This window comes from Kogia breviceps, chromosome 12 (genome assembly GCF_026419965.1).
Source record: "Kogia breviceps isolate mKogBre1 chromosome 12, mKogBre1 haplotype 1, whole genome shotgun sequence".
Taxonomy (NCBI): Eukaryota; Metazoa; Chordata; class Mammalia; order Artiodactyla; family Physeteridae; genus Kogia; species Kogia breviceps.
Window position 1 is genome coordinate 48,650,741 of NC_081321.1, and position 12,038 is coordinate 48,662,778.

General features: G+C 37.9%; 1 protein-coding gene across 2 annotated transcripts in view; it reads right to left on the reverse strand.

Annotated features, from left to right (window-relative positions):
* TAFA2 (TAFA chemokine like family member 2) overlaps positions 1 to 12,038 on the reverse strand; it is a 557,381-nt gene that overhangs the window by 56,561 nt on the left and 488,782 nt on the right. For both annotated transcript variants that reach the window (XM_059082216.2, XM_067009669.1), the window contains one exon: positions 1,014 to 1,166. In XM_059082216.2, coding sequence (XP_058938199.1) covers positions 1,014 to 1,166 — 153 coding nt within the window. The remainder of the gene's footprint in view (positions 1 to 1,013; positions 1,167 to 12,038) is intronic.

Sequence of the window (12,038 nt, forward strand, 5' to 3'; positions counted from 1 at the left end):
TGGGATTTGAAGGTTGCTTTTTTTTTTTTTTTTTTTTTTTGTCCAAAGGGAATAAATCTTTCTAGAATTTTTGACTAAAAATATTTTTAAAATTTTTATTTTACTGTGGTAAGAACAGTTAAAATTTTAAGATAGTAGATCTCATGTTAAGTATATAATACAGTATTGTTAATGATAGGCACATTTTTAAAGGATATTTCATGCAAACATATAGGCTTCATGGACACCAACATATTGGAAAGAAATTACGTGGATACATGCATGTGCTGATTTACATAACATATAAGAAAGTGAGTCCATGATCAGAGTCAATATTTTAGAATCAATGTAATATTTCCCACAAGTAGGCTAAAATCAGGAAGGCATTCAAATTAACACAATCTTTTTTTACTGTGGGCAGTAACTATAATCACAAGGAGTGCACCATGAAAATATGAGCACTTAATACATTATTATTTATGATAACATCAATTATATAGACCCACATAAATATTTATATACTATTGTAATTACGTGAAAATCCTCCAAGAAAGAAATTAATATTTTGATAAATCTCTATAAAAATATTTCATGTGAATTCTATCCACAGCTAAACATTCACTCATCTGTGCGGTGTTTATTTTTTCGTTGTTAAGAACCAGCCATATGTTTAGGTACCCACAATATTTAATCATCTATTTTCATTTTTCCTTTGCCAAATAATTTACACACACACACACACACACACACTCGCCCTCCACTGGCAAATCAATATTTCATGGTATCAAAGTAAGAGGCACATGGACTTATTGGAACCTCATTATAATGCCTTTTGCTACAAAACCACATAAGATCTTAGACCATCTTCCAATAGGTTTTAGACTTCAAAATGCTCTTCAAGTGACCTTGTACCAACCACACGGTTGATGGTGCGGCCCCCCAGGATTAACCCCAGTCATCAGCATCATAGTGGGATTCCAGTTCTAAGCAGTCCTCGTCTACCCTATCACAAAGAGCAATGGAAGAAGCCTCACCGTCCACACAAGATGGAGCAGCTCGTGTGGTACCTGCCACCTGCCCAGGGAAGCAGGAGCACTTGACTGTTTGTGACCGTTCTTCTATCTTGTTCTTATTACAACATCTGTGGAGTGCCACCACCTCGCAAGTGCCCGTTTTAACATGGTGAGCTGCACAAACAAAAACAAAAGTTGAGATAACATTGAGAAAGCTTTGGATACTCCCCCACTCTTTTTAATTAGAAGCACATTAAATATAGCTCTATAAAGGATCCACCATGCATGAAACTAGAAATACAATGATGCTGACTCCATAATGCAGATTTGATCTCTTTGCTAAATGTGGTAGGACCATTTCTGTCAGTATATGCTTGGTGAAGCAGGAACAATTAGTGACTAGATTAGAATGAGAATGTTAGAGCAGTTTGAAATATAGAGGCAATATGTGGTATCATCAAAAACATATTTATTTGCATATGACTTTTTTTACACCTTTTTGTTCAACATGTTGATCAAAGTAAGGGAACCACCTGGACAAGCTGCCCTGTACTAGGGCTGAGACAAACCTTATTCTCAAAGTAGGTGGGTTGATAAAGGTTATATTCTTCATCTAGGGGTAAGTGTAAGGGCCAGGAGGGGAAATTCTTTTCAGAAATCAGGGAGGCAGAGGGTGGGAACCCACTTCCTCAGGATTCTTCTGCTCAGTTTCCCTGGAAATGAACTAATTGGGTGATTTTTGAAATTTCTGCCATTTTCCTGAACGTTCCATCCAGTCTCAGGGATGGCTGCAGCATGAAGCCAACAGTATTTCCCGCACCTCCTGGGGGGACCAGCCCCACCCCTCAGCCAAGGCAAGGGCTCCAGGAGTTCCCTTGCCCCGCACCTTGCTCCCTCGTTCTAAGTTTACGAAGTGTTTTCCTTGTTCCTTTAAGTCCTCTTCCCTGCCTCTGACATTCCCTCCCTCCCTCCCACCTGCAGGGCTGAGATCAGAGGGTGGTGATGGTAAAGGGACCCTACAATGACGTGACCCTCCTGTCTCAGGTCAGGGGAGACAGCTCGGTGGCCTCCCCTTGCCCTCATGTTTACATTTGCAGTCTGAAGCACTTTAAATTACATGGGGTTTTTTGGTTTGGGATTTTGTTTGTTTGTTTGTTTGTTTGTTTGTCTGTCTGTTCCTGTAACTTATTCTCCAACTACTGCTTCCAAATGAAATAAGACTATTAAATGCCTGTTCAGGAGGGGGAAAAAAAAAATTCCTTTCAATTTTGCCTGAGGGAACAACTGCCACCAAATGACAACCACCACAGCCAGAACTTGGATGGATTTATATCTAGCCTGAAAAAACCCAGTTCACTAAGCTGTGAGGCTCCATTACCCATTTCCTTAACCTCACAGTAAGGCTACTGAACTGTTTGGGTGATTGAAATTTTTGGAACTCACTTATCACATTAGGATAGAGTTCGAGTTTGCCTTCATTGTTTTTTTCACCCAGCATTTCTTCTTCAAAGTATTAACCCTACTGTGAAATTATAAAGCAAAATTTCTATCTGCTAAAAATAAAACCAGCTTAAAATCAAACATTTGTTGAAATGTTATGCTTTCAGAAATTTAAGAACATGTGATTGATATAAAAACAGATTTAAATAGAAAAGTAAGACATATGAAGTTGTTTAATGTTATAAACATACTGAGATAATTTTGTAAATGAGATGAGTACATCATGCATTCATACCAATCTTCCCCTCAGAGATGAGGAACCACTAGGCAGTAACTCAGGCTAGACTGCTTGGATTTTTCTTCTAAAAAAGACCAAATCACATGGATTGTCCACCTCATCCCCCATGTGAAACCAAGGAACTCAGGTGTAACATACCGCTTTGACACATAATCCTCAAAAGAATGTTAAGAAGCAGATACCATTTCCAATGTCACAAAGATTTTTCTGTCATGGTAGATACAGATGGGGATTTCTCCATGTGTGATTCAAACACAAGGCTATCAAACAAAAGCTAAAAACTTGAAAGCCAGATTTCTGTTCCTTGTGCTCTAGAAAATATTTTCTTAGCTAAGGATGATTCAGTTTGTTTTAATTTATTGAATGCTTTATGTAATATGATACAAGTCAAAATACTGCTTTCTACACTGAACCTCACTTAGTCACATTTTAATTGAGTCAATACCACATATCAGGCATGGTTCTGAGTAATGGGGATGCAACAATGTATAAGATGGACATAGACCTGCCCTCAAAGAGCTCATATTCCTGTGGAGAAAACAAATAATAATTAGGTACTAATGGTTAAGTAAGACAATATTAGATTTTCTAGCTCCTTGAAAGAAATGCAGTAGGGTAATGTGATAGAGAGTAATCAAGCAGGGAGGGAAGGCAGAGTTTTGTGAGTCTCAGGGAAAACCTCTCTGAGGAGGTAACCTGAATCATGGCCTGAACGATGAGAAGGAAGCCTCCATGATGAAGAGCTAAGAAAGGAGGAACTTTCCAAAGAGAAGGAGCAGCAAATGACAAGGTTCTGAAATGGGGAAATGTGTGGTGTGTTCCCAGGACAGCAAATGGCCAGTGTGGCTGTACTGTGGCTGAACAACTGAGAGGCTGAGGACAATGTGTCAGAAACGTAGGAAGATGGTGTAGGGCTGGGGGTGCCATGGTAAAGAGATTGGATTCTATTTTCTTTGCAAGGGAAAGCCTTTGGGTGGAAATGCTGTCATCTCATTAATGCTTTAGAAGTTTGCTCAAGCTGCTCTTTAGAGAATGGGCTGAAGAAAGCAAGAGTGAAAGCAGGGAGACCAGTCATGAAGGGGTTGCAGGAGTTCAGGAGGTGAAGGATGGGACACAGACTAGACTAAGGGTTGGGAAGAAGTACCAGATGAGGGATATTTCAGAGTAGAGTTGGGTTGACTTGCTAATGGATTGAGTATGAGCTGTGAGGGGAAGAGGAATTAAGGATTACTGCTAAGCTTGTCCTGAGGAATTAGAATTTGGTGGTTCTGGAAGATAGAGGAGGCCTGGGAAAGGGGAGTTTGGCAAAAGTTGGGTTGGATCAGAATTACTGTAGTTCTGTTTTGTCTGTGTTAAGTCTGAGATTCTTATAAGACACAGGAGTAGAGATGTAAATCAGGCAGCAACATTTATGAAATGGAGCTTAGGGAAGAGATCTAGACTGCAGATACACACTTAAGAGATCTAGGTGGATAGGTGATATTTAAAGCCACAGACTGGACTAAATTACCATGGAAACGCTACCGCTACTGACAGAGAAGTAGGGAAAGAATAGTCCAGAACCTAAATCTGGAAGAGGGGAGACAGTAGAAAGAACTGATAAGGAGCAGAACATGAGGTAAGAGAAAAAGAACATGAGATAAAGGCATGGAAAACCAAAGAATAAAATGTTTCAAGAAAGAGGGGTTGGTCAGTTATGTCAAATGTTGCTGAAAGGTTTAATAAATGAAGTGAAATAATTGTCTACTAAAAAAATAATGTGATGCAGCAGTTAAAACAGAGCCTCCAAAACCAGAGTAGCTAGGTTCAAATCTAAGCTTCTTCAAACAGCATTGTAACTTTGGGCACATCATCAAATATCTCTGATTAGTATTTTTTCATATCTAAAAGAGGGATATTCATAGCACCATCTTCATATGGTTGATTTGGGGATTAAATGAGTTAATATGTGTAAAGTATTTAGAACACTCCCTGCCTCATAGCAGGTACTCTGTGTTAGCTATTATTAGCACTTGATCTAGATAAAAATCATGTTAATGGCATGATGAAGATAAAAGCATGATTATAGTAAGTTTATTAGAGAATGAGATGCAAAACTGCAGATAATTATAAAAATTTCTTTCAAGGAGTTTTTCTGTGAAGGGAAGAAGGAGATGAAGTAATAACTGGAATGAAGCAAAGGTTCAAGGAAATTTTTTTTTTTTTTTTTTTTTTCGGTACGCGGGTCCCTCACCACTGTGGCCTCTCCCGTTGCGGAGCACAGGCTCCGGACGCGCAGGCTCTGTGGCCATGGCTCATGGGCCCAGCCGCTCCGCGGCATGTGGGATCTTCCCGGACTGGGGCACGAACCCGTGTCCCCTGCATTGGCAGGTGGACTCTCAACCACTGCGCCACCAGGGAAGGTCCAAGGAAATTTTTTTAATGGATGACATAAAAGCATGCTTGCTTGCTGGAAAAATCTGAGAAAAAGAAAATGACAATATAGGAGAGAAAGTGGATAATTAAAAAAAGAATGTTCTTGAAGGGAAATAAGGAATTGAGATTGAGGGCACCTGGGAGGTTGGCATTAGATTCATGTGGGGACATTTAATCCTAAGAGTGAAGGTGAGATATGTGAACACAGAATCAGGTAGGTGTGAGTGGATTAGTTGGTGAGAAGATGAAGTTTCGTATTTGATTTTATCTCATTTTGCTATGAAACATGAGAGATGTTTGAGAAGAAAAAAAGAATATGAAATATATATTTCAAAGAGGAAGAATAAATTTACTGGGAAAGAATAGGACTGCCCGGCAGGGAGTTGGCTGATGCACCCAGTAAACTGTAGAGGACACAGTGGAATGAATGAAGAGGTGGGATTACAGAACAAAATGGAAGTAAACATCTGTGTGATGATAGATAATTTGGGATGATTGGAGCTCTGATAATAATTTAGGGAAACAGATGTAAGTCATGATGAGATGTGTCCTGCAAGTCTTTTGGAAGCCAGTTTAGAGACAAGAGATTATTAGGGTTTCTTCAGAGAGTGATGCTAGTAGGCAGAGGACCGAGCTGAGACAGCTTCAGGAAGAGCTGGAGAGTGGCTGGGCTCTCTTTTCCACAAAACTTCAGCGGCCAGGAGCACACAGCGAGGTTCCACTAGTCTCTATCCTGAGAAAAGAGGCAGGCACCATTTCAGCATCATCCACCAAGGCCATTTTATCATCTTGGTTACGAGGAAATTTTTATCCTATGTTGAAAAAGAATTGACAGGTGAAAAATTTGCACCTGATTTTCCCTTCCCAATGCCAATGTCAAAATTCATTTCTACTTTTCCTGACAAGAAAAACTGTACTTCTCCACCCCATTAATTAAATCTAGATGTGGTGATGTGACTTGCTTTGGCCAATGAAATGAAAGCTAAACTTAGGAGCAAAAGCAAAGGATATCAGTCTGTGTGGACATTTTAATAGCTAGTGTCATTCACCAGATTTCTCCCACCAGCAAGAGCAACAAATTACATTCTTGATAGTGGAGATTATATCAGCCTGAGTCCCCAAGTAAAGAGACATGAAAGAGAGTCCCTGCCAACCATATGGACATATGAGTGAGAAATAAACCTTAAAGTGTTATAAGCCTCTAAAATTTGGTGGTTGTTTGTTACTGTCACAAAAATTAGCCTATCCTGACTACACAGTAGTACTTTCTATTGCTTCCTAGGTTGTGTAGTAGGATATATATTGTCAAATGTGTTAGTTGAAGGATAAGTCAGTGAAACATGATATCTCAAAAACCGGGATCATTCTAGCTTATTGAGTCAATGCAGAACGAACAGAAACAAGAAAATGTTGTTCAGATATTTATATAATTCAAAGGGTTGTAAAGAGTCATTTTACAATTGGGTAATTATGTTAGCTAAGTTCAGTATGTCAGACCTCTGGTGAAGAAAGTGTACTTATTTCTTCTTTGTGAAGAAAGGAGGTAAAATGATGCACATATGGTATAATGAAGAGAAGGATAAGGTAGGAGCTGCACTGGAAAGAAGAGAGGCATGTCCTCCCCCTTCAGAGAATATGGGACTAAATGTTAAGGAATTAATAATAAAGGTGAGGCAGAAGAGCAAGCCTCACAGACCCAAGGCCTTTCTGCCCTGACCTTTCTTTTCATTGCCTGTGAATAAAATGCACAGACACACAGGTTGAGTTTCCTTGTGAGAAAGAGGATTTTGTGAAAAATCTCTATCAGACTTTGTCCTTATTAAAATTGAAGTTGTAAAGCTTTCTGTGGGGGAATGAGAAGGGAATGATTAAACTTGTTAAAATAGAATAGATGATAGGTAGGTAGGTAGGTGGATGTGGGTGGATGGGTGGATGGATGGAAGGATGGATAATCCTGCACTCAAAGAGTTTTAAGGCACGGGTAGGGAGAATATTGACTGTTCAATATTTTTATATATGCCAGTATATACGGTAAGTAAAATGAGATATCTCAAAATAGGGACGTGAATCTTCTAGCAAAATTTAGTTCACCTAAACATGGCATACATATACACACACACACATAGTTTTCTTATTTGTCTGCTATATATCTTAACTTCTCATGTCAAATTCTTGTAGACAAAGGCTAATTTTTCATGTAAACTGCTAGTATGTGGCATGTGTTTAATAAATGGTAAACAAGCAATTTAAGAAGGTAAAACTAATTCCTGTGGTTTTCCTTTAAAAGGTTAATGAGACTGTAAAAAATTCAAGCAGTTACTAGAATTCTCTACACGGAGTCAGACAGAGCTCATGATAAACTAATCTAATCAAATATTAGGGCTTTCCAAATTAACAAAATAGACTTCACAGACAATCAGAGTCATACTAAAATGATGCAAGACCCCCTGGAGAAGATTTAAATGAAAAAAGAACAAACAATTTTCTTCATGTCACAATCCCCAACTCACAAAAGATAAAACAAAATGACAAAAAGCCCCACACCTTTCTGCTATTTTCTCCTCCCCGAATGTGATGCATTAATATAAAATGTTGCCTCCTACATTTTTGTGAAATGACACTAGAGAACACATAGGTTTAATTCTTATGAAAACAGGATTACCAAGTCTTGACCAGCTCTAATTGTTGCCTTCCAAGGTTATTACCTTCATATATCATTTCAACAATAGATATCACCCTACTGGTTCCCCAGAAACATGGCCTTAAGGGACTGCCTCTTAAATCATATCTTAAGATTCCTAAATGTTTTTGCAAAGCTATTATGACTGGAATACTCTGGAATGAAGTATTATAAGACATTTTAGCAAAATCTTTGTTTCTAACTATTTTTTACCTTCTCCATAAGAAAAAAAAATCTGAATAGCATTTGGTTTATATGTGTGCATAAATTTTAAAAAACTATATATATATGTACACATACCTATGTAGACACATTTAATTATATATAATTATATGTACATATATGTTTATATATATGTTAATATGGTCACATTTTAGCCATTACCTGTGAACCAACTGTATATATAAATATGAAAAATGGGTTCACAGAATAGTATTTATGCAAATCATTTATCTTGAGTAGTGGTTGCTTGCCTTTGGTCAATAAGAGCACAAAGCTATGCATATCACATTCTAAATGTAAGAATAATCTATTCACTCTGGAAACAATTTAAGGAATAGTGGTATTTGCTAAGTAACATCCATAGAATATTCACTGTATGCTATGCATTATTCCATTTAATCATCACAACAACCATTAAAGAGGAAACTATAATTAGCCTCAATTTACAGATGAAGGAACCGAGCCAGAGAAATGGTAAGTAAGTTGCCCAAAGTAAAATAGTAATAGACAAAACCAGAGGTGAGAATTCAGGCAGTTTGCTTTCAGAAACCATGATCTTCAACACTATCATATGATGCCTTTTCTACAGAGCTTCGCGCACATGCAGGAGACTATAGTTCCAGATGATGTGAAGGAAAGCAAGAAGTGTATCACTGTTCCTACATGTGAAGCTTGGCAGCCTAGAAAGGACATGGGCTCTGGAACTGAAATATCTCAGTGCAAGTCTACCCTAACCTACACTATACTTGAGTAAATGCTTAAGCCCATTCACCTTTCAAAGAACTGGTTTGTTCATCTCTAAGATAGCTCCATAGAGCCCTTATAAAGACCAAATGAGATAATGTATATGAAACTGCTTTTAAATTGTATAGCATTACTTAAATGTTATTTTAATTTTAACTATTAATGTAATTAATGAATACCAAAATGATACAACATATAAATTTAAAAGATATAGCTGTTAAAGATCTATATTCTATAAAAGTTCTAATTTAATATTTTTAAAAATCTATGTGTGTATATATGTATATATATGTATACACACATAATTGTGTTGATATGAGATGCATGTAAAAAAAATTAATCTGACACAAGCTACAGAAGAGAGTAAATTTAGCATCAAGTTGTGAATTTGTTCCTACTTGGTTTCCTCTCCATTAGATTTCAGTTCTTATTTGTATTGTGATTTGTCTCATCGACTCTGGACTTTTGTTTGTCTCCACACACTCCTATTTAATAGCTTTACCCAGCTTGACTGGCTCCCCAGAGCCTGCATTACACCTTCTAAGAAGAAATAAAGCATCACCTACATGCACCAATAGGCATCTGAAGTGCAAGCTAGTTAGTGGATTTAGGTTGCTGCAAATCACTTTGAATGGAAAAAATGTGCTGAAACAAAAACTTTCTGAGACAGCTAATTTCTCACTTTAATTCATTAGACTGAAAAACTAGGGCACATTTTTAGACTTTCATGCTGAAGCAGTCTAATTAAAAGAAATGGTCATTTTAAAAGTTCAATGAAATTGCAAAAGTTCACATAATTTATGAAGTCAGGATGATTGGGGAGGAAATAACCAAATGTCAATGACATTTTTACATAGCTTGTTTTCTAAAACTGCTCTAGTTTCATATGGAAAAAATAAAATTATTGGGGAAAAACAGATTGCCCCAAAGGATAATAATCCTAATAACAGTACCGTCTCCGTGAACAAAAGCAAACTCTCAACCAGAGGATGTACCACAGTCTATTTTAAGAGAAAGAGGCAGAACAGAAGAAGATTCCGTCTTGGGGGACTTTTAGATTCACTGCCCCTCAGCTCAATCATGAACATCTTCTATATCCACATTTTAAATGAGAAGTGACGTTGAGGAAGGCAAACCTCAAAGAATATTGGTCTCTTTATAAACTGTCCAACAACTTCTGCTGGTAAGGTCTGCTCTGAAAGAGGAACTGGACCAATCAAATCCATTTCTCTAGAAATTTGAACTAAAAAGTCACAGAATTGTCCCATGGAAATGGGCACTTGAGTCCAAAGGTCATTTGGCATCAGGAGTCAGGTAACCTGTGGAGAGCTTTGTGCGAGCCTCACAGTGTTGAGAGATGGGGACACATAGGAGTGGGAAACAAGCACAGGTGCAAAGGTAAGAGATAAAGAAGTAGGTAGCTCCACCACCTGCCTTGGTGTCTGCCTTTCCTGAGGTCTTCCTGAACTTTTCCCTCAATTCCTGAAATATTTTATAGAATAGGTTTCAGTAAGCCCCTTTTTTCCTGACGTAATTTGATGATGTCTCTGTTCTTTGAACCAAAAATAATATACTGACTAGGATATTTCCTTTATTTAGATAAAGTTAAAATTAACAAAAGCTAATTATCAATCAGAAATATTGTACAGCACAGAGAACCATATTCAATATCCTGGAATAAACCATAATGGAAAAGAATATGAAAAAGGACATATATATGTGTGTGTGTGTATATATATATATATATATATATATACACACACACACATCTGAGTCACTTTGCTGTATGCCAGAAACTCACACAACACTGTAAATCAACTAGACTTCAATTTTTAAAAAAGAAGTATTTTCTACTCCCATTTTTAAGAGCAAAAACAAGTTTCCACCTTCAAAGTAGGATCCAGGAAATTCACCATTCAACAGTCTCACTTCCTATATTTACCTCATAGTGAAAATTGACATTTCAAAAGATAACCAACTCCAATTACTACGAGGGGAAAATGATCCATAATATTCTTTTAAATGTTTCTAAAGGCAAACGTTTATTTGTTTGTTTTTTTTTTTCTTTTTTTTTTGGTACGCGGGCCTCTCACTGTTGTGGCCTCTCCCGTTGCGGAGCACAGACTCCGGATGCGCAGGCTCAGCGGCCAATGGCTCACGGGCCCAGCCACTGTGCGGCGTGTGGGATCCTCGTGGACCTGGGCACGAACCTGTATGCCCTGCATCAGCAGGCGGACTCTCAACCACTGCGCCATCAGGGAAGCCCAAGGCAAACGTTTAAAAGTAGATTTCCTGCTTAATCCCAAATTATACACCCAAAATGTGAAGAATCAGAACATGCCCAATTCCTAAACGCTATGAGAGTCACACTGTTCTCTTATGACTAATAATATTCCTGTAAGTGCTTCTAGGAAGGAGGGCAGGCAGCCCAAGCACTTCTTCAGGAAAACGATAGAGTGAGTAGAAAGAGCAGTGAAAAGAAAGATGGGATTTTTTCCCTGAAGAGTGAAATGTTGAGTAAGACCCTGAGTCTCTATCCTCATCTGCAAAATGAGGAAATCAGACTAGTTTTAGAGATAACTTAAAGGTTCCTTCCATTTCTAAAGTGTTATGAGTTTATGAAATGATTAAGTTTCATTACAATGGGTACAATATATGAGACCTATCAGAAAATGAAAGTCGAAGTAAAATGTATTTTTTTAATTGCTTCAAACTGACAAATTAACTTCACTAAGTCACTGAACTTAATGAGAACCTGAGAAGAGAGTTTATGAAATTTATATTTTGGATTTATTTCTTACCTGTACGAAGCCACAAATTTAAACTACACAGTGTAATATTCACTATAAAGTCAAACTGTATCCTCACGTCGTTTTATGTACAAAATAGTTTGATTACTGTTGATTCCGTGAGAGCAATCAAGTCCAAAAGGTAATATGTAACACTGTGGTTTGGGTGAGGAGTCTGAAGTCAGATGGTCCAGGTTCAAGTCCCACCTTTAAAAGAGAGTATCTACCTATTCACCAAGCCTCCTTTTTCTTTCCTCCTGGGCACACAACTAGACTACATTTTCCAGTATCCCTTGCATGTAACACATGGAAGAGGGGCAGAAATGAGTTATACTTCTTCAAGACCAGGCCTACAAAAAACCTCCCACTCTATCAGTCACTCTCTCTCTTCCTCTTTCAGATGGATATCAGTGCCAAAGGTGATCCTGAAGAGTCACCATCAGCCTGGGCCCCTGAAT